Raw genomic sequence first — 21994 nt, 5'->3', positions numbered from 1 at the left:
AAAGAGTACTTATTATCTGGGAGACTCTCCCTAGCACCCATGAGGCTATACTCCGTATCAAGTGCTTGACTAAGATGATAAATAGCTTAACTATGGGAGTATCTATCTACCCCTCTACTCCATCATAGATGAGCAACTAGTACAGCAACGTCACTGCGTTTTCGCATCAATCAAAAAGCCGGAAATCTATTGATCGGACCAACCAGGTTGAACGCCAAGACAGAAAGAAAAGGGAGATGCCCGCATGCTAAAGTCAACAGTACGCTTCGCTCGACAATGAATCCATCCCAAACGTCACAGGTAGTCATAAAGTCGTTTGCAAAAAGAAAGAAAGAAAGAAAGAAAACAGATCAAACCTCCCCCTTGCTCTGCCTCCTGCTTCCCTCGGCTTTCCATACAAACCAAGCAACGACGATTCCCAACTTCAACACCATCGCAAACCACAGACTGGCAGCCATATCCGTCGCCTTGCTCAACCCTCCCGCCGTCATGGCACCCAGGAAGAGCGCCAGGAAGGCGCCCACGCGGCGGTTCCGCCGCGGGTTGGATGCCCACCCGCGCGCCAGCAGGTCCTTGTCGACGAGCAAGTCGCACAGCAGAGTCGTCAGCACCACGGTCGGGATCTCGTCGTAGGACAGGATTCGTGACGCCACAATCTGACCTGCGGCCTGGAATGAAAGTAGCGAGATGGGGAGAACCTGCATCCATTGCATAGGGGCGCGAGGGTCCTCGGGACGCCGGCTGACGGTGCCGGTTTCGACGAGGATGGCCGCGGCCAGGAGGGCCAGGGTCTGCGCGCTGAAGGACAGGATGAGGGTCGAGCGGCGGCGGGGACCCAGCAGACGTGAGAAGTAAATGTAAACGATCATGGAGAGGATGAAGACGGCAACGGCGACGAGGGACTTGGCCCAGAGGTAGGCTGGGTAGACTGGTTGGCCGCTGGCGCCCAGGGCGATGAAGACGGTGTTTCCTTCACGCTGTGTGTCAGTGGTTGATTGGTATTCAAAAAGGAACTTGGTCACGGACCGGTTTGCATGCTGGCAAAACTGCCCCAGGCGTTGAAGCACAGGCCATCGACGAGACCGCTCACGAAGCCGCAGACGATGAGGAGCAGATCGGTATATTTGGTGTTGATGTCGGCAGCAAAGTGCCGGACGAGGGTCGAGCGGAAACCCTCCGAGCCGGAAATCTCATCGGCGGGCTGAAGTGAGACAGCGGTACTGTGCCCGACAGACCAAAGACCGGGTCGGTCCTTGGAGTCGTCCGGTTGAGGTGGAACGTTAAAGGCCATGTTCTATGGATCTATAAGGACACTTTTGACTCTGTGAAGGAACTTGTTCGTGGTGTTGCTAACCTATTTATTGGCTCGAGGAATAATTCTTAATCGCCATTACGCAGGATTCAGGAAATCCTTCCCCCTCTTATACATCCTCCCGACTGCGGAGCGTGCCAAACGGGCTTGAAACATCCCACACAGCCAAGATTGGGTTGAGAAGATGTGGGATGCTGCGCATTCAAGGACGATCCTTTCTCGTCACATCAGGAATATCTGTATATCCTCAACGGAACATGGCCGAGCCACCACCTGCCTCGTGGCTCGGAACAGTGCACCACCGTACCACGAATGAGGCTGGAGGATAGGGTTACACTGCTGGAGCCTGGCCGCCGAAGAGCAGAGAATCTGATGTCTAGAATCGGGATCGCCCCTCCGATCTGCCGTATCAGGTATCCTGATTCCTGAACAAAGATCCAATATGACCAATCTCGTCAGAGTGTACAGTTTCCGCGCCAATCTCCTCAGATGCATCGCAAGCATTCCTCTTGGCGCTGCTTGGCACGATAACAACCGCGGTGAGGATTCTCGCCCAGATTGTTGGCATCAACCAAGGTTTCAGGCCTCCTTGGGCCTTTGGATTCTCACCGTGGGGACCGCCAAGCAGTCGGTTCAGGCATCCCTCGTTTCCCATGGACTCCAATCGGCGCCTGACGGATGATCTGGGGTGGATGCTGATTGCTGACCGTGTTGGGCTTGGCTACTCGCGATACCTGAGGCGCAGTCGCGGAGACCGTGAAATATCTAGATCACACCCAAAATCTCCAGACATCTGTTGATACTATCAGGGGGGTTCAGGATGGGAAAGTGAGAAAAGGAGAAAAGTTAGACAAGTAGGCCTTACGGGAGCCTAATTCCTTCCTGAATCCTGAGCATTCTGCCCAGACTGGTCCATCCGGCGAGAGATCAGAATACCCCTAGGCCAGTGCCAAGGAAGGATCGCCATAAGATAGACGGCCAGAATTATATAGTTGTTTTAGTGAGTCTTGTCTGAGACATAGTGTTAACTGTAAATCTGCAATGCACGGTATTGCACAGCCTCCGCCAGTCCGCCAGTAGAGTGCTTTTGCTGAATACGACAAGGATCAACGCTGACTGGTGAAAAGGGGGAATCTTGGGGCGTTGCAGCCAAGAAAGTCCGGTGGGTACACTCGTCGTAATTTGCCAAGTTGAGTCAGTGTCTTTTGCTTATTCTGGTGACTGTTTGCTCTGACTGAGCATAGATCCATGTATCTGTGATTGTCTGATTGGATGCTCTCAAATGTTTATCTCTTGCTACGTCAGAATTCAGATTACCTTTGCATGGTAAGAAGAGCTGCCGTCATCTTGAACTCTTGAATCTTGAAGCGTGAACCGCTGAACCTTGGTGGACGCCACCCGCGCAGCTATCTAGCTTTCCGATATTCGGACATTCGGACAGAAAACTATCAATTGATGTCATTCACTCTCTTTAGACTACGTTGCGAGCAGGAATATTCCATCTTGTTCGACTTGGCGACCCGTTCGACACTTTCGTTATGCTTTGCCAAGTCTGCATTGAAAGATCCCAGATTAGGCATTAGCGGCTCAGCTCCCGTCGGACATCCTGGTAATTGCCTAAAATATCTAAAAGGGCCATATCCCGAGTGCACGTCTCGCCTTTTCTACTCTTCTAGTTCTCAGCTGTTTAATCGGGAAAGTACTGGAAGATGCTCAATCAAGAACTCTGCTAGATTGGGTACTGTGGGGGTCCGTGGACCTCTGAAACCATTCGGAACATTGTCCGTATTGATATAGCCACATTCCAGACCCCAGTACCCCACGGGGCCACCCATGTCCCCACTACCCCTCGTTATATCGTCTTATCTAAAAGAGTCAATATCTGAGGGACGGGCCAGCGGCAAATGACGATATCCCCTTCAGTTACGGACTTCCAATGAAGACCTTGGCGCTGCAAAGGGTGTCTATTAGTGCTACCTTCAGTTTCACATTTGCGGGTGAGGCCTATCTATTCATGATTGTGGTCGACTCCAGATCCTGCTTGCCAACAGCAGAATGACCGATCGACTGCATTTCTGCCACGCGTTGGTGCTACGGGTAATAGATAGCATGCCATAGTTCGCACATGTAATAGGCTGCTCATTCAAGAGTCGGCTGGCCGGAAACAGTCGTCTGCTAGAGATGTCGTCAAGGGAACGACGTGAGATCGTAGTTGTACTACCCGCGTAAACAGCGGCCAACGTTGAGGACAGGTGGCCATCATCCGGTAGTTACTCTTGCAGTGCACCCGTGCACAATTAATTCCTCCAAGGCTGCCGTCAAACTCAGAGGTAGACATCCGTGCGGTCGAGTCACACGACATCGACGTGTAGTCAGCTTATTGTTCAGATTCGCTCTGCTCAGGCGAGTGATATCCCCGGCTAGCCTTTCTCAACTCCCTCTCCAGCGCTTCGGTTAGCGCCTCCAGCAACCATTGCACCTCCGTTTTCTGTCCTAGTAACGGACTCTTGTAACCAGTCCATTCCCATTTCGCATTCCCTTCCTCTCCCTCTGTTTCACCTCCTTCGCTGGCTATGAGACTAAGGAAATACTCCCACTCTTGGTAATCGAATTCCTTGTGCAAATTGCGCGTGGCGTAGTCCATCATCCTCCGTACTTCCCGGAATAACAGGTAGTGGTGGTGATGGATTGTTTCCGCAGTGACATCCCCCCGTGCTCGAGCCGATTCTTCTTTCTTGTGTTCGTCCGCCTCAATCGCGTTGCGCTCCTCCTCTTCTCCCTGGTCACCCTGATCTCCATTCTCGGCTGCCGTGGCGGCAGCAGTGGCAGCCTCCTCAACGTCCTCCTCGTCAGGCTTCTTGTCCGCGACAGCCTCGGTAAGAAATCTCTCCTTCCACGAAAGGCGAGACATATCTTTGATCAATTCCCGGATTGGTTTATCCCCAGGCAGAATGGTCAGCTCCCCAAGGTAGATGGTGGAATCGCGGATCGTCCGCACCATCGTGTCACCAACGTTGGCAATGAGCACCGTCACCGTCGGAACAGCGAGCAACGTCCAAAAAACAAAAAATGACCGTTCCCATTCGGAAGTAGCGTGAAAGTCGCCATAACCGATAGTGAACAAAGTTGTGTAGGCAAAATACAGCGCCTCAAAATACGTCAACTTTTCATTCTGTCCTGGGAGCCAAAAGGCGATCGCACCCAGGAACCAGAGCATCGTCCACACGGTCAACGACGTGGCGAGCGAGATCCATTTTCGCTCGATCGTGGCAATCTGCCGCACACGTCGCATGAACTGAAACTCCCGCCGTTGTCGGTCTCGGTCGCTCTCATCCCCTTCCGGCTGCAAGCGTGGGACCACATCGCGTAGGCGTTGATGGTCAGATACCGCTCCGCGTACGAGGAACCGGCGTGTCCTTTCTGTCACAGTTTCCGCCATCTTCTGCCGTCCCTTCTCGAGCATCTGCGCGCGGATGGAGCCCACGATCAACCCCAAAATCAGAATACCTCCAACGGCGTACGGGAACAAAAGCCCCCGACCTTTATGCGTCTTGGGTGCAAAGTCACCAATACCAATAGTCAGGAGGGTAAAATCCGCCCAATACACAGCATCGAGATATCTCCAGCCTTCGATCCTTGCGTACACGGCGGCTCCGCCGAAGAGATAGATAAGGAAGAGAATCGTTTGCAGCATCAGACTCCGCTGGCTGGTCGTCAGTCGAAATTCGCGGCTGTAGTGGCCCCGGTAGGCCCCGTAGACGGTAATCAGGAGAAGGGAAGAGAGCACAAAGTATAGCCCTGCTGCAAAAGCCCCATAATAGTAGGATCCAGTGAGCCACCGACGCCTACCGCTATCCGAGCCGGTTTGTACTTTCGATGCTGCAAAAATACACAGCAGGCAGGTCAAGAGCAGGGATGAAATATACCAGCCAATTATGATTATAGGCTGCGCAATAGAGAACGCGATGCGCCGCGCCATTCCCCACAAAAGGACAAAATTCGAAATAATGGCGCAGCCAAGTGATATCGCATTGACCACAATGACCCTAGAACATCTTTAAGCTCACAAATTCCCGTCATTTATGGGTTCGTGTACGTACCAATCCGGATCCCCGATGCCCCTGATCTGTCCGTTGCCCGCCTCGGACTCCATACTCCATTCCTGGGACAAAGAGCATATGCTGAACGCGCTGGCCATGGGTCCTAGAGTGCCCTAATGGAAGACGTTAAGATCATTTTCTTCCCAAAGTCATCAACATACGGCTACAAGAGGATACGCAGTGCTTGCGAGCCACCACCAGGCGGAAAGAGCATGATGAGGGACTTCCTCAATGATATTCTGCGCCTCGTCCTGAGAATTCTCGTTGACCATGGTGTCGGGATTTCCACAGTGCTCTGCCCCTAGCCTGGGTCGGGTCTGTCGAAATCATACTAATCAATGTATGCTTGCACATTCATCTTCAATGACGGCCCACATTCAAGCAACCCCCCTTGAGCCCTCGCAGAACGAGAACAAAGATGTTTTCCAAGCTGATCACTGCAGCTGCTACGCAAGATGTTTCCGTCATCCGGAAATCAACACCGCTGTCATCCGCAACGTCATGTCACGTGGTTGCAGTCAGTCTTCCACAAGACCAAGGACCAAACTTGATTGAAAAGCGGTTTGATCCGCGAATACACATATTTCACTTCCCTAGCGCTGTCCAAGCAAAATGATAGATCCAAAGGACAGTATCATGGATACAAATGGATTGAAGGAAAAGGACACATGGGAAGAGTAAGCGAAGGAGAGATAGCAAGACAGTTTCAAATAAGTTTCCATCATACACGGTCTTGCCTGACACATAGGATCGTTCCAAGTTTGTACATGGCGCCAGTCCACTTGATATGAGGGCAATGACGAAAGGGGGTTTATGTGCAATGCCATATGCGTGAAGAAGCGGACAAAATGTATCGAGAAAGGCACGGTGAAAGAAGAGGAATGAAGGACACAATAGCAGGGAAGACTCCAAAACTCCAATCACCCAACATAGCTCGCGCACGGCTGTTTTTGGATGGCCAGCGTAAAAGCAAAATTGCAACAACGAAGAAAAAAAATTACCAAGTTGATCATGGCAGAGGGTATCGTGAGGGTTCTCGGGGTATCGACATCGGTGGCATGCGTCCACCGACACCAGTAGCGCCGGCTCGACCAATACCGCCGGCGCGGAGATCAAAGTCAGGGTTGTTTTCTAGCAACACGTTTTGTCTTTGCTGGGCGGGAAGAGCTGGCGGCGGCGGCGGACGCCATCGAGGATTGATAGGCCGCTCGGAAATGGAGGTGAAATGGCTTATCTCGCTAGTAGTAGGTGAGCCAGGGGCTTCGGCCAAGTCATCCATCAGTTTGGGCTCACCAGCACCCGGAGTCAGAGCAGATGGCAGTGCACGGTTGCCTGCCGGTGGTTGCTGTGGCTCAGCGAAACGAGGATCCACATCTTCATAGTAATTGTCCCCCGAATTGGAACGAGCGTGCCGAACTGGATGGTTTCCTCCAAGAGCATGAACTGGCGAAGGTGAAGGCCCAACGCGAAGATCAGCCGGAGTCCAGCCAGCACGGGGAGGTATGTATGATCTGAATCGCCTAAATTAGCAAGAAGCAAGAGCAAGGGACCTGAGTGAAGGGCAATATCTCACGCTGATCGGCTATACAGACTTGAAGGGCTGAGAGGCTCTGGGTGTCCGTCGTTGGACACCGCATGTGGCTGCTCCTCCGACACTGCATCGGGGCCCAATTCAACAGCAGAGTCCATGTGCCTGGGTTGCGATGTCATTTCGATCGCTTGGCCGATTGGCGCTGTTTCTGGCGGCGACACTGCCATGCCAATTGGACCGGGTGAGGGTTGTCGCGCTGCTCCAACAGGTGACGGCCCACGATAGTCGAAACCGTCTTCACCAGGCCGTTGTGACGGTCTCGGGCCCGGTCCGTAGTTGTAGGCATCGTAGCCAGGATTGAGGCCGCCTGAGACGGGGCCGTAACCGTAGCCTGCAGGATTTGGACCCCGCTGCCCCCGTCCCATCATACCTGAAGGGGCTCCTCGCATGGGACCCATTGGCCCGCCCCTACCATTGGGTGGAGGTCCTCTGGGACCTCCGTAGGGAGCTCCCCGACCATAGCCTCCACGAGGAGGGTATCCACCTCTTCCACGAGGAGCGAAACCGGGGGGAGGCGGCCCTCGTCGCGACCCCATACTGCCGTCCGAATACTGAGGGCGTAAGCGAGGATCACCAGGTCCAGGTCGCATCCGAGGCCCTGGGCCGTAGGAACCTGCATATGGATGGTTCCTTGACTCGTCAAAAGGAGCACTCGAGGGCATTCCATCGCCGCGGCCTCGTGCAGCATACTGACTATCTGGCGGAGGAATATCAGTGGGAGCTACCTGAGAATTGAGAGGTGTTTGGTCATCATCGCTAGAATGTGTCGTCGTGCGGAAGGTAGCGAACATGGGGCCGGACTCTGAATTAGGGGAGGTGGTAACAATGGCCTCTTTCGTTTCGGCGTTCAAGGCCTCTGATCTTGGACCAGTGAATCCGCTGGCGACAGCCGCCGCCGCCGCATTCTGTCGGTTGTAGTAATTCTCCCCATTCATTTCGGCATTCTCTGCGATGCGCCTCTTTCTCGCTTTGCGACTAACCAGCGTCCGGCGCATCGCGCAAGTGACCACGCCGCTGATCACCAGCAGAATTGTGGCACCCAATACAATCCAGCCTCCCCATCCTAGATGCGGTACAAAAAGAAGAATGTCCACCAAGAAGGCGAGGAGGGAAACTAGGAGTGTCGGAAGCAGGAGGATCAAGAGCGCCAGAAGATATCGGGGCGAGTGCGACGGGGCGTGTAGGTGAGCAGCAGCGGCGAGGCAAAGGCAAACGAGGGTGAGAAAGGCGGCGACCGGGTGAACGATCAGAATGGAGGATAGGGACCTTCGAGTACTCGATGGTAGATCGAACTCGCTATTGTCGGTGTTTGAAATTTCGTCTGAAGGATGTCAGCTACGGTAGCCGCCAACCTGCTGCTGTACGGGCGAAACCACATACCAGTAGTGTAGCCGATATGGATGTCGGTGCATTGGCCGGCCTTGCAAAAGCCGAAGACACCATAGTCCACATGGTTGAAAGTCGCTAAAGGGATACCCTGGATAATTGGGGTGGAAAGAACGGAAAGAAGCAAGAGAACAAAGGCCGCCAGGAGAAGGATGGTGAGGGGGTTGCAGGCTTGAGTAACATGGTGGAAGAGGGGCGGCGACTTGGCCGGTAACGAGAGACGTGAAGGACAGTTGGAGAGCGACCAAGGGAAGGGTGGTCAAGATAGATGAGACGGATCCTGGATGACAGCGGCACACGCGGTCGACGCAGAACCTGGAAATCACAGGATTGAAGGTGACATTGCTTGCTCTTCTCCTGAAACTCGGGGCGGAAGATCCAGTGGGTACGATAAGAGATGAGAAGGGGTAGATCAAAGGCCAGACAATCTACATCAGTTTCGATAATCGGACCCTCAACCCAAGGGGAAAGGGGATAGGGCACGGGATTGAGGAACAGATATGTTCCTCAAGGAATCGCTATCTTTAACTGAGGGAAGAAGAAGTTAGCCAGTCTGGCTCTGGCTCTGACAAAGTCTACTTAAGCGGACTGCTCCGTAGTTAGCATGCAATTATTGCTGCGCATTGCGGATGACTTCTTCCAAGCGAGCGGGCGGCTGCCTCAGGCGTCCATGGTCGCCACTTACACTTCGATTTTGCTAACTTTGACTGAACTTTATAGAATACTCTATGACTGTTTCAATATTATTGTAGAAATAGGAGTCTCGAACTTTGGTGTCGCCTTACGTTGATGATCAATATCTATAAATTATTGCATTTACGCTGTTGCCTTTCCAGTCCTCCTCCCTGTCTTGTGCCCTTTTTGTGGCGGAGTCGGCCGTGCTAATTTCATAGTAATTGAGAGCATCCTTCCCATGCCTCTAGGCAAGGTTTTTCTTCCCTGATTTGTTCTACGTACCACAGATGACCGTTATGTGGGGTGATATTTCCCAAATGAACCATGCGTGTGAAATTGCGCTAGCAATGAATGGAAGGCTGCTCCTGTCTAATGTACTTCAGCGTATCCAGATTTGCCCTCAACTGTGGCTCACGTGATGTTTCTTTTGATCTGCAATATGACCAACGAGCGCATGTGCTGAACTTGTAGATAGATACTACGTAGATAAATATAAATCTTTATTCAATCGACTTCTGCTTTGGTTCATGTTAACACATTTCGCAATCTTCTGATCTCCACGTTGTTTGAGCAAGGCTAGCGCAATGAACCAAGGAAGACTAGCGCAAACGCAATTTAAAAGCTGTACCCGCCGTCAGACTGGAAAGATTAGTTCATGTTGCTACTGATCACACCATGAAGATCGATGAGAATGGAAGTCTCTGGTCAATAATCAGTAATCCCACGTTGAACAAAATTGACAGATGAATTTTGAGCACATATAGGGAGCATCAAACGAATCTACTTTGAAGTTAACCCGCAATGCCTTCAGATGTCCGAGTACATGAGTTCAAACTCCCACGGCGAAAGTCCGGGGAGCGTGCCACCAAGTTACCAACACCGTAACAGTGCACCCTTACACACCCCGGATTGGTGGGTTTTTCTTGGGTGGATCTTTTCCAGAAGCCTATTTATGTTCAGAAGGATGGGTCGATGGAATGATTGCGAAGATAAGACAAAAGAGCCAACAGACAAAATCATAATCTGTGGGCTGTAGATGGATTGCGTGCCCCTATTAAGCTGATCTCGGAAAACTTGACAACCAGTTGAAGTTGATGTCTGCTGTGGAACATCCTAAGCATTCGTTCAGCCAAGATAAATCATTCACTTCGTGCCTCGGCCCCAGAATATCATCATGCAACCTGCAAGAAAGGGCCTATCTTTATTCTAACTTTGAACATGAGTAACAGATTCTTGATAGGATATGTGATCAGCCTGGTCTCATAAACATTGTATATCAATGTTGCGTTTCCCCGCTACCTCCCTGCAACAAATATATCATGGCGCATAGCGTCCTAGCCGCTGACCATATATGGTTGAGCTGCGAGAGCTTGAAAGGACTCTGATCGAAAATCAGCGTTGAGTCGCTACATCAGGACGCCAATGATTCTGCACCGGTGGCACATGAGTAGCACAAAAATGAGGCGTAAAACCGAGTGAAATAAAGGATTCCAAACTACATGCATTGGGCCGTCCTAGCACAATCAACGACCAGTCTCATCTTCTGCATAGGCAGGGTGGGGTGTCATCTCGCGCACTCCACTAGAAAAGAAGCTTGAAGATCCTACTCCAGAGTAAGAGCAAATGGAAAGCGTGAAGGGTGGTCTCATGTGACACTGCAAGGAAAAGCATCACCTGCGATGCAGGCTACCGTTCAAGTCCAGCATCTAAGGAACACTTGAGCAACTCAAATCTGGTGATTTCTGACTGAGCTACGAAGGCTCTGTGCCACCAATCTTGAAGATCTGTCTATATTTAAGAGATAAAACCTGCTGTGTGCCTTCCTGAACACGGAGAACATCGAAGCTCTGTACCAAGATACCCCGCAGATCAACTTGAGGACCTATCCAGACATTCTGGTCGGAAAGATAGCTGGTCCAACAATTTTCATTACGTTTGTTCATCATATCTCGGCCGATCTGACTCCATATATATATGATCGTACTTCATACTCGAGGGCGTACGAAGTACCATCAACGAATCCTGAGCGCCCTCGACATGCTTGGCTTCTGGAAGGCGTAGGCTTGGCTTCGATCCAGACCCGATCCGGACGAGGATGATGACCAACGCGTTCTACTGCTCCCCAAGGACCGTCGCAACATCCCCCTGACTTCTCTTCGTCCTCGACCAAGAGACAAGCTCCCAATCACAAAAGCCTCACAGCAGCGTTATATGCACTTTGGAATTGGTGGCGCTGGAAACACATGCAAGTATGGCTGCCCTTTCGCATCTCGTCCTCCGGTCGGCTCAAATCCGCCCATATTGTCATCTCTGGATTACAATTTACACATCATTACTCTTGATCATAATTTCATAATTGTCTACTAACAGTGCAACATAAAGGGCCTCAATATGTGATAAACGGCCAGTCAGATTACCCCCGCAGGGGTTGCATCGGGCTGGCCCAAAGCAAGGGAGGTACTCGGGAAGCAGAATGAGACGCGAGAGGCTCAACATGACGCAGGTCAGAACAAGCAGAAGTAATCGGGAGAAATATCTCCAAAATCAGGGAGAAGATCGCGCGTGGATTATCACCAGTACTGGTGCGGAAATACAGACTCCAACAATTCCATGATTCCTTGCCTTTCATCCGCTTTGGTATGCGCCAAAATAAACACATGCGATCCGCATCCCCTGAACTACTGCAATGTCTCAGCTCTGATTATCAACATTGCTGACTCGGTCTTGATTCTGGGACAATGTCAATCTTGTGATCGGGTCAGACCTTCTTCTCTGTACCACAGACATTACAATATGAGCAACTCCGCCGCGGGCCAAGAGCCTGAAGTTTCTCAGTATCGCGCCAGTGCTAGGACTTGCGGCCATGTCTCTCTTCTCGATTGTCAATGTACTAGATTCTCCTAAACCCCGAGGAGAATTCCAGTTAAGGGTGGCCATCGCGACGCGGAATCCAGTAGACCTGCCCCTGCCGGGACCCGCACCCAAATATGCTCGACCAACTTGCCGTATGGGTCGAGCGACATAAACAAGTCTACCAAGATCTAATGCCACATATCATTATTTTACTTCATCTGTGTGCTTTTGTGCTTCCACTGCCCGATCTCGTCCTTGCTAAGTTGGGGAGATCGTCCTGTCTTTTCCTCTTCTCCTTCTACAGTTGTTCAGCCACGACATCTTATTCCTATGGGAGTCCAAGCGGTCCCAGCTGTTCCTCTTCCCTCGCTTGTTTTTTTTTTTTTTCCTCTGAAGACAAGGTGCTCTGAACATGGCGTCTTTTCCTGCGTTTGTCTGTGTATTAGCATTATTCCTTCTTCCGACACGCATCTGCGCAACAGCGCTGGACGAGGAATCTGGAGACTTTTACTTTCCACCTCTAACATATGTTCCTCAGCTACTGTACATTTCCCTGTGTTCAACCTTTACTTATCCAGGCTGACTTGAGCAGTGGAATCCCTTTCACAGTCCAGGATGACACTCCACGATCATGGCACAATCCTGCTACAAATGTTACCCACCAACCAAATCAACAGAGCTCATCTTGTACAGCCGCAGGGGCCGGCTCATCAGGATTTTGGTACGAAAAGATAGCCCACAACGGCCAATCCTCGTTTCTGAGCACGGATGTGAAGAAGAACTACCCAGTCTTTCGTAATGTGGTCAAAGATTTCGGCGCCGATAACACCGGCCAAAATGACGCAGCTGGTGCTATTCAAAATGCTATAGAAGGTATTACGGCCTCCTCAAAATTCCAAGCAGAGCATCACATGCTGAAATTCAGAACAGCAGGGGCATCCAACGGTCCCAAGCGCAATGCTCGGAGCATGGGCACAACTGGTCAACCAGCAATCGTGTATCTTCCCAGCGGCATCTACCTGATGAGGAGCAGTTTGCAGTTTTTCGTGGGTACCGTCCTGGTCGGGGACCCGACAAATCCACCGGTTTTAAAAGCAGCACCGAATTTCCGCGATGACCATATTATTTTCGCGAAAGACCCAAATGTCGAGGGCACAAACAACTTCTATATCGGCATCAAGAACGTGATTCTGGAATCAACCAGTGTCGACCCAGCACGAACCATCGCGCTGGTTGACTGGACAGTGAGTCAGGCGACGCAGTTGACTAATGTGGTGTTCAACATGCCCACTGGTTCCAATGCACACGTCGGGCTGACCACTCAGTACGACTACAACAGTAACATTATTGTGGTGGGTACTCTTCGATATAGAGTTTGAATGTCTGTTAACGTGCCATCGATTTGCAGAATGACCTGCGTTTCAATGGGGGCGCGATTGGGATGAAACTCAATGGACAACAATGGGTTTTTAAGAACCTCACTTTTAGTGGGACGTCCACCGGTGTGGTGGCTGGAGGAACGAACATTGTGTTCCTCGGATGCCGGTTCGAGAACGGGAATGTTGGAATAGACGCCAATGGTACCTCCGGATCCCTGACCATCATCGACTCGAAGGGATCTGGGTTGAACTCATTAGTCATATCTAGCAACGCTGGGGGCGCTGGAAATGCGATCATCCTGGAAAATGTGGAGAATTCTGGCACCACTGTCAGTCTGGGGAACAATCCGGTGCTTAGTGGGAATATGCCGGACACTTGGGTGCATGGCAACTTGGTAAGAGCTTACTCAACTTAGGAATAGGGGGTTTGAACTAACAAATCCCAAGTACTCCGCTGGTAACGCCAATAAAAACCACGTGGAAGGCCAAACTGTGGTGACCAAACGAGTAGCCGACCTTCTGGCGGGTGGGAAGAACTATTTCATAATGCCTCCGCCGACATACAGCGAATTTCCTGCCGAACAAGTCCTGAATATCAAAACAGTTTCTGATAAACCGGTATACGGGGATGGCGTGACCGATGACACAAAGAATATCAACGACATTCTGGCTCAGAATCGTGACTGCAAAGTCATTTACTTTCCGGCCGGCACCTACATCGTCACGGACACCATCTTCGTTCCTGCTAACATTCGCATTGTTGGGGACGCTTATGCCTCGGCCATCAGCGCGTCCGGCAGCAAGTTCACTGATATTAATGCAGTCCGCCCTATGGCTCGCTTTGGGTATCCGGGGGATATCGGAGTACTCCATGTGAGCGATATGATGTTTACTGTAGCTGATGTGTTGCCCGGATGCCAGGTGGTGCGTATGTCTCCTGACACTCGTTCTGAATATTCGATTGACCCATATCTCTAGGCGGAAGTGAATATTGCGGGCAATAGCCAAGGGGACGTCGGATTTTGGAACACCCATTTCCGCATTGGGGGTGCTGCTGGCAGCTTGGTCGAGACCAAATGTCAAGGAGGTCCGGCAGACTGCCGAGCGGCATGGGGACTGCTGCGTCTCACCAGCACATCGTCAGCCTACATCGAGAACATGTGGGGATGGACAGCAGACCATGACCTCGACGGTAGCAAGGCTCAGACCATCGCAACCGGCCGCGGCCTGCTGGTAGAAGCGAACAAAGCCACATGGCTGGTGGGAACAGGCTTTGAGCACAACACTCTGTACCAGTACAACTTCCAACGCGCGCGGAATGTCTTCTCAGCTCTCCAACAAAGCGAATCGCCGTACTGGCAAGGACCGGGTAACCTCCTTGCTCCGGCGCCATGGGATCAGAGTCTCATCGCAAGCGATCCCGACTACTCCGAGTGCGCTGCCAACGACGCAACATGCCGAATGGCGCTGTTTGAGCTAATTCGAAGCTCGTCCAATCTCTTCCTGTATGGCGGGTGCAACTGGGTGTTCTTCAATAACAAACAAGGCTGCCAGGGGGACTGTCAGCAGAACGCAATTCGCATCGTGGATTCCTCTTCGCTGTATCTATACGGGACCAACACCAAAAGCACCACGAACATGGTGCTCAATGGCAATACACCCATAGCAAAGCAAAGTGACAATGCCGGTGGATGGGGAGGAGCCATTGCGGCGTATTTGTACAATTCATGAAAGCAACGGGTATATACATTGGGGTGATGTGATCATGGCTTATACATATAAAATTGAGAGCTACTAGTTATAGATAATGTCTACTGAGCAATACAGACTTGAGATATGCCATATCGTAGTTATGGGAAGCTTGCAAGGCTACTGACTAAGAGCTCATAAGAAGTGCTGTAACCGAGTCATGAAGCCAGCACCTTTGCAAGGTCTAACTGTTGACACCCGTCTTTAGGCATTTGGGTCAAATAAACATTGGAGCGATGGAGTGACAGACGCATAGGAGAAGCCCTTTCTCTTCTTGTTCTCTTAAGCTAGACTGCATACCTTCCCTGATTATATTGAGTGGGAGTACCTTCCGTTGCGGGGATTGCCAGAGGTGTGAGCTTGCGAAAGTGTAAGTTCTTCCTGAATTTTGGTACCAGTGTGAGATTGCTTCCTTGTAGAGAATGCTCGTGCTGAAGGAATATGAGGCATTTTGAAATGGACATGCTCGGCCGGCCAACAGAGTAACAGTAATTCCGGCCGTTATGAGCCCCCAGAATGCGTAGCCACGACTCTTCGTGATTGCGTTTGTGTTGTTCCAGCAACTGTTGTAACATCCCATGGGCCTGTTCTGGTCTCGCGGTCGTTACTCGAGAACAGACGCGTCGTAGAAAATCGATGAGATCGGTCTGGGAATCGGGATTCGCTTGATGATTGGGGTCGGTAGTCTCCACGTGGTTGTCCTGAGTTGTCTCACCGAATCGCCTGGAACAGTCGACTGCATTTTCATCGGGACGTTCCTTTTGGTCCTGGTGTTCCGAATGGGTGGCTAGTCACGGTCAGTCTCAGTCTGCATCTGCTTTCCGTGCTCGCGGAGCTGCTCGAAAGCCTCAACCCACTGGTCTTGCATAACTCCCTGCCCCTAAGATAGCTGAAGGCCCGTTTTGCTAAGTATTGGAAACGATCAGACAACTGAATCGAATGGAATCGATAAGACTAAGCAGATTCAGGGATAAGAATGGCGAGACCGGACGTATTGGGCTGAGGCTGCTGAGCTGGAGCGGGATCCTTGCCTTAGTCAACGAGATAGTGAGTTCGATCAATCAATACTGGCGCCATTTTGTAGCACGGATATAGCAATCGTCCGCAGGTTATATAGTTAGAGTCAAACTTACCCTGAAGATGATTGATAAGCTTACGAGATATCAGAGTCACTAATTGATGAGCGAGTCTTTGCCACGGGGAAAACTCACGGGTACCTTGTCAAGACGAGGAAAATCTTCATAAGCAGCCTATTTGGTAGCTTTTCCAGAACTGTGCCGCCGTCATCATCGCCGCCAGAAACATTTATATGCCAGTGTCCGATTTCAGAGGAAATATCACCTTGTAATCATGCAGTAAAAGGGAGGCCCAGAACTTAGACCATTTCATGTTCCATCTTTTGGTGTTTCAAAAGAGACAGTCTTCCCACCTTCCAAATTCTAGCCAAAGAAGTACTCATACTACGTGTGACTTTGTCCATCACTGTTTTGGCTCTGTAGCAATTTCCCTGACCTAAAATGACGGCCATTTAGGCTCCGCTTTGAAGCTATGGCTTCCAAAAATCTATCATCAGGCTTCATCCCATAGACTCAGCTCGAGGCACAAACTATGGAACCTTCAGAACTCCATGCAATCTTCACTGAATCGGTAACCAGTTTGATGCAAGCTTAGCACGCTCAATAAGCAGCTTCAAGGCAAGCATTTGCTGACAGATGCCATGGACCTAATCAAGAACAAAACCAGCGCATTTTATCTTAAATCGATCCACCTCGTGACTAAAGCCACGTCCTCTGTTGTCTTATCTCCATATGCCTACCACCACATACGGCGATCCTTGATATGTAAAATGAGTCCATGCCAGGCAGAAACAACATCACATGTAGCAGAACTCAGAGTCAATCATTTTCTAACTTGCTAGAATGTCCTCCTCAGACGTTAAAAAGAATCAGGCGTGGTTCGTAACCAGCTGCTCCCCCGGTTCCTGCCTCCCTCTGCCCGCTTCGCACTAATAAGAGGCCATAATGCCTTCACCATCATGCGCAACCAGTCTCACACTCTCGAACTTGTGGGAAAGATTACAAGGAATCAGCTGGGCGTCAACGATCCCAACAACGTATCTTGCATTAATGCTACCGAGCAGTCAGGCACGTACATCCACGTCCCCGGCCGCGGACACTCTACCTTGAAGATGTTGAGACCTCCTTCTGGGAGGAAGCATACGCCTAGATAGGAACGATGTACTTGGGCCCTATGAGAGTCATCCGCTCTGTGCTACTTCATAAGCGTCGTAGACGAGTTACGGTCATAGGCAAAAGGAGCATTGGCCTCGCTGGACGATCGGTACCTATGCGGGAGCATTGCAGGACTTGATGGTCAGTCCTCTACGTGACAGGTAGTATCTATGCTAATTGGTCTACGTTTGCGAATGATACTTGAAGGTGTCAAAGCGTGCAATATCCGGAACACGAGCATGGCTGATGGGGCGCTGTTGGAAACCAGGTCTCTTCCGGATGATTAAAAGGAGGCTATCAGCGAAAGTATCCTCAGCGTCATAGTGAAACATAAGCTTCTTCCGAATAGTAACAAGAACATGGCAATGAAGGCGATTTATGAAGTGGTCGTCAAGACAGGAGGTCGCGGTTGGCCCTGAGAGCCAGCTCCTGTTGCTACTTTGAAGTTATATGAATCAGTACTTTGTGGTCATTGGATCATGTTAAGGTCTTGTTCTTTAACGTTCGAACAAGTCTACTTAAGGCACAATATAGCTCTCTGTAGGTGCATGAAAGCATTCTATCGTGGGAGGCATGATCTCACCATTCCCTTTTAGGAAGACGTGGTGATCGTGAATGACCACTGAGCAACACTAGCAGTTGTAAAAGAAAATTTTTCTCTTCCTCTTCCCTTCTCTCTCCTTTCTTCTTCTTTCCTTTCCTTCCTCGTCACCAATATTCATAACGATAGTACGCTGAACAAGCACACTTATCTGATATGTCTACGGTGGCCAAATCCGGTCTTGCTGCATCCATGCATGCGCCACAAGGAGCATCTGGCTCCGGTGGGAAGCGTCCCAGGAAGGGAAATGGAGGTCGCCGTCCCCCAAGGGACAAGCCGGTCGTGGAGAAGAGGAATAAGACGGTATGTCCATGGAGCGGCATCTTCCGTAGAATTTACTCACTCTTGGCTTTTCATAATAGGAGAAGCGGTGCCGGGCTTGTGGCAAAAAGGGACACACCATGGAGAACTGCCGTCTTTATGGTGTTGTCTTCACCAATCTTTCCATGGCAATGGTGCGTTTAATTCTCCCAAGATTACAAGCCGTTCAGTCTGATGGATTTGCATTAGACAAGGGAAATTGCTACTCAAAGTGGCCGCAGACGTCGCCATCCCCTGGGCCCTTCGCAGCAGCACCCTCGTATAAACTCGAGGCAACGTCGCACGGCCCGTCGGCTCGCAGAGCGGGAGCGGCAGCAGCAGCAGCAGCAGGTGCAGGCGCTGCAGGTGCAGGAGCAGCTGGGACACCAGCAGCAGTCTCCCCAAGAGCAGCACCCCCAGCACTTACGGCCGGCTCCTCAGGAACCTCCCGAGGGAGCGTCATGGGCGGAGCAAATGGACTTCGAGGCTGAAAAGAATGCTCAGTGAGAGATTCTTTAATATGACTGCACTGCAATGTGTGATCATCACCTTTGATGGCGCTGCAATGCGTCGTGATTACCTTTGACGGCACTGCAATGTGTCCTGGTTACCCTCGGTGGCGCTGCGATGCGTCATGATTACCTTTTATGGCACTGCAATGTGTCATCCACACTAATTTTTGGACAAAAATCCTGCGCAAGTAGGTGCCTGGTCGTCATCTCTGATGGCCTCCAGGCCTCCAGCGATAAGCTCACACCTCACCGTGGTGCTGGAGTCTAGTAACCAGTGTATGACTATAGACTGGCGAAGCTAAGATGAGCTTACTCTCATATGTAATTAACGTCTTTAATTCATGTCTGAAAACAGATTTCTTACTCTCGTGGTGTAGTCTTAGAGTTCAAAACTCTCATCTGTAAAGCTTTTCGGAGTGTGTATATTTCTTGCTGCATCTGGAGTATGTTGTAGAGTACGCCTGCATTTTGTTTAGTCAATTAATGCCTAACTCCCGTCTCGCTTTGGCAATCTAAGCAAATCCGTGGTACCTTCAATCTGCTCATACTACTTCCAATTATCTTTTATGTTGGTCCGACCACTGGTTTTAATGAAGACAAAACCTTCACTTTCAAGTAGTGTTGTCGTCCCTTATTAATCTACGGATTCATAAGCAGGCACACCTCCAAAATGTCATAAATTCTTTGGGCTTGCTCTAGTGATGTGACAATAATTGAAGATGCCTGCATGTATCATGGCATGTACTTCCTTCCATAAGGTACTTTAGTCGATGTAAGTTTCTTTCATCTGGGCAGAAGATAGCCACTATTGGCCAAGAGACGGTTAAAGAACAGAAAACAGAAAAGGAAAAGGTAAAAAATGCCTGCCTCAGCTGATCATACTGCATAACTTCTCCATTAGGTCTCTGCCCGGAATGCAATGAGTTCTTGATTCTCAAAGACTCACAAGGCTTACAGGCCACGTTGGGCTTGGTAATTAAGGAATTGACTGTGATACTTGTGTCGACATTAATATGCGATTGTTTCAATTAGGAGGTCTAGTTGAATGTCGTGTGGCGGAGCTCTACCAATAATTTTCAGTTCGTTCTAGACTGCCCTCTCTACTTCGTAGTTCGTACCTTAATTTTGAGTTCTGGGACCATTGGTACTGTTAGTCTGCTCCAGCCGTTTCCGGCCAGTCTAACTACTTCTGGTGCGGAGGGGGCCTGCATAAATTTGAAACCGTGGTCATGTGACCGTACTGATTGAGTCAATGTTACGTATGTCAACACATGGAAAGTTTTCTACTTCTCTGAGCATCCTGTAACAGCTGGATCAAGATCAATCAAAGCAGAATCAGAAGCTTCAATCTCACTGAATCTTTTACTATCAATTGCTCCAATATCATCAGTATCATCAGTATGGACAGCTCAAGCCGTCCAGGTTCTTCTTCCGAGGGTGCTGCCGGCGTTCCGCCGCCCGGTGCTCTTTTCGAGGATCCTGAGCGTGTCAAGCTGATCAACAAGATTGCCGATGGACTGAACACGTTGAAATCTGAACTCGATACGATAAGAAAGTTCAAAACAGCTTATGCGTGCTTGTGGCTTGCTGACATGGAGAAGCTACGATTTTTGGTTGATCGACATCTCCCGGATGATGGGCTGTATGAGCCTTTTGAGCTTTATGACAAGCTCTGTCGCATTGAGACCAAGGGCAGAATAGGTCAAAAATGTAAGCCACCATCCAGTCTCTATCATTTATGCATGCCTAACCGCGTGTTCAATTCAGGGCAACAAAAGGACAACCAACCTGACTCAAGGGCTCCATCTGCTCCACAGACACCAATCAAGGAGGCTCCACCCTTGTTCCCGTCTTCCTCTCCCCTCGGGGCCGGCGATTCGACATCTGGGCCTCCCAGTTCAACTCCGCGACCCCTGTCTGTCCAAATAGCAGGTAGTCCTGATACATCGCGGCAAAGGCCAGGCGAACCTCTGGGCACGCCCAAAGGGGCGAAGAAGCCTAAAATATACGAAGACTTCGGGCACATTGTAAGCTATGCCTTCCCGCCAGAATCTATTGCAACTGCTTTAGCACTAACCACATTATCCTACTGTAAGGAACGCGATAAAGCCGTCGCGGAAGCAGTAAGTTATGCCTTCCCGCCAGAATCTATTGCAACTGCCTTAGCGCTAACCACGCGGTATCCTAGTGTAAGGAGCGCGACAAAGTCTGCATTCTTACGAAATTCAACAAAGACATCTGCCAATCATGCTATTTGTACCCATATTGCCTGAGCAATGAGAAAACAAAGGGTGTGGAAAGGCTTTTCCTGGCACTGAGAACTTTCTGGAGTGATGAAAGGGTGAATGAGTGGCATGATGCTGTCTATGGAGATGCCTCCAAGACTGAAAAGCTTGAAAATTTCATATTGCTCAGCATAGACGCACATCAGCTACACACAAGGGCACTTTTTGCTCTTGAGCCTGTTGCCAAGGATGACGATGGGAAGTGGCTCAAACTGAGGTTCTGGTGGCTGAAAAAACATGACCATCAAGGAGGGGTTACATTTACTGTTCCCCCACAACTTCCCCCAGATTTTCGCCCAAAAGAATATGCAGTTGGTCTGCATAATGTCATCAACGATCATGCACTCGTCTCTGGTGAAGAGATCACGCTTGAGACGCATGATCCCCAGACTCATCCCCTCCCAGATACTCGGCTCCTTGAAATGCAGTGGATCATGAATCGTGTGATTGCCTTAAGGGGTAGCGCAGAACCAGAGGACCTGGAGGATGAGTCGGATGCAGACTCCGATGACTGGCTTGACTATTTCACCAGGCCCGTGCCGCAATCCCCGAGTCTTCCTGGCCAATCATCCCCTCCGTCCTCTATCATCGAGGAATGAGCCCTTCCTCTGCCGCCAGCGCTGAAAAAATGCGCTCCTCTGGCGGATGAGCCCTGCCTCTACTGCTCGCGCTGAAAAATGCGCTCCTCTGGCGGATGAGCCCTGCCTCTACTTCCAGCGCTGAAAAAATGCGCTCCTCTGGCGGATGAGCCCTGCCTCTACTGCCCGCGCTGAAAAAATGCGTTCCTCTGGCGGATGAGCCCTGCCTCTACTGCCAGCGCTGAAAATACGCGCACCAGTCCTCGCGGCTGAAATCCTACCTTCTTAGTAGGTGCCTGGTTGTCTCAGCTGAGTCTGAACTCCAGGCCTCCAGCGACAAGCTCACACCTCATCGTGGTGCTGGAGTCCAGTAACCTGTCCGTTAATGGACGACAGGTGAAGCTAAGATGAGCTTCTTTATGTATGTGATTATCGCCACCAT

General features: G+C 50.5%; 7 protein-coding genes across 7 annotated transcripts; 3 read left to right on the top strand and 4 right to left on the bottom strand.

Annotated features, from left to right (window-relative positions):
- Positions 1–40: 40 nt before the first annotated feature.
- On the bottom strand, positions 41–1319 carry P174DRAFT_443760 (YoaK family protein). The gene is made up of 2 exons (XM_024827908.1): positions 1027–1319; positions 41–970 (listed from the first exon to the last, which is right to left on the bottom strand). Exons 1-2 carry the CDS (start codon positions 1289–1291, stop codon positions 351–353), a joined length of 885 nt encoding a protein of 294 aa, XP_024680373.1. The 5' UTR covers positions 1292–1319; the 3' UTR covers positions 41–350.
- Positions 1320–3689: 2370 nt separating this feature from the next.
- On the bottom strand, positions 3690–5684 carry P174DRAFT_374942 (potassium channel family protein; the record flags this gene model as incomplete). Its single annotated transcript, XM_024822600.1, has 3 exons — positions 3690–5358; positions 5413–5525; positions 5574–5684. The coding sequence occupies 3 exons, from the start codon at positions 5682–5684 to the stop codon at positions 3690–3692; spliced, it is 1893 nt and encodes a 630-aa protein (XP_024680372.1).
- A 737-nt stretch (positions 5685–6421) lies between these two features.
- P174DRAFT_422927 (putative pH signal transduction protein PalI) lies at positions 6422–11372 on the bottom strand (the record flags this gene model as incomplete). The annotated part of the gene is made up of 4 exons (XM_024825089.1): positions 6422–6923; positions 6986–8324; positions 8384–8591; positions 11265–11372. The coding sequence occupies 4 exons, from the start codon at positions 11370–11372 to the stop codon at positions 6422–6424; spliced, it is 2157 nt and encodes a 718-aa protein (XP_024680371.1).
- A 957-nt stretch (positions 11373–12329) lies between these two features.
- P174DRAFT_462291 (glycoside hydrolase family 55 protein) lies at positions 12330–15027 on the top strand (the record flags this gene model as incomplete). The annotated part of the gene is made up of 6 exons (XM_024830112.1): positions 12330–12460; positions 12510–12790; positions 12848–13269; positions 13326–13691; positions 13744–14220; positions 14275–15027. 6 exons carry the CDS (start codon positions 12330–12332, stop codon positions 15025–15027), a joined length of 2430 nt encoding a protein of 809 aa, XP_024680370.1.
- A 162-nt stretch (positions 15028–15189) lies between these two features.
- On the bottom strand, positions 15190–15940 carry P174DRAFT_248555 (uncharacterized protein). Its single transcript, XM_024821453.1, has 2 exons — positions 15903–15940; positions 15190–15832 (listed from the first exon to the last, which is right to left on the bottom strand). The coding sequence occupies exon 2, from the start codon at positions 15623–15625 to the stop codon at positions 15263–15265; it is 363 nt and encodes a 120-aa protein (XP_024680369.1). The 5' UTR covers positions 15626–15832; positions 15903–15940; the 3' UTR covers positions 15190–15262.
- Positions 15941–18033: 2093 nt separating this feature from the next.
- Positions 18034–18684, top strand: P174DRAFT_422925 (uncharacterized protein; the record flags this gene model as incomplete). Its single annotated transcript, XM_024825088.1, has 3 exons — positions 18034–18180; positions 18240–18332; positions 18388–18684. 3 exons carry the CDS (start codon positions 18034–18036, stop codon positions 18682–18684), a joined length of 537 nt encoding a protein of 178 aa, XP_024680368.1.
- Positions 18685–20004: 1320 nt separating this feature from the next.
- Positions 20005–21573, top strand: P174DRAFT_505800 (uncharacterized protein; the record flags this gene model as incomplete). The annotated part of the gene is made up of 3 exons (XM_024831280.1): positions 20005–20399; positions 20457–20812; positions 20878–21573. The coding sequence occupies exons 1-3, from the start codon at positions 20090–20092 to the stop codon at positions 21571–21573; spliced, it is 1362 nt and encodes a 453-aa protein (XP_024680367.1). The 5' UTR covers positions 20005–20089.
- Positions 21574–21994: the final 421 nt, after the last annotated feature.

The sequence above is a fragment of the Aspergillus novofumigatus genome, assembly GCF_002847465.1.
Source record: "Aspergillus novofumigatus IBT 16806 chromosome Unknown P174scaffold_6, whole genome shotgun sequence".
NCBI classification, from domain to species: domain Eukaryota; kingdom Fungi; phylum Ascomycota; class Eurotiomycetes; order Eurotiales; family Aspergillaceae; genus Aspergillus; species Aspergillus novofumigatus.
Note: the sequence above shows the minus strand (reverse complement) of the source record. Positions and strands in the feature narration are given on the sequence as shown.

Bases quoted from the DNA above. Each gene is read 5' to 3' on its own strand.
- P174DRAFT_443760 (XM_024827908.1), bottom strand. From the start codon at position 1,291: ATGGCCTTTAACGTTCCACCTCAACCGGACGACTCCAAGGACCGACCC. The intron at 971-1,026 runs GTCCGTGACCAA...CACAGCGTGAAG, and splicing joins TTTTGCCAGCATGCAAACCG to GAAACACCGTCTTCATCGCC.
- P174DRAFT_248555 (XM_024821453.1), bottom strand. From the start codon at position 15,625: ATGGGATGTTACAACAGTTGCTGGAACAACACAAACGCAATCACGAAG.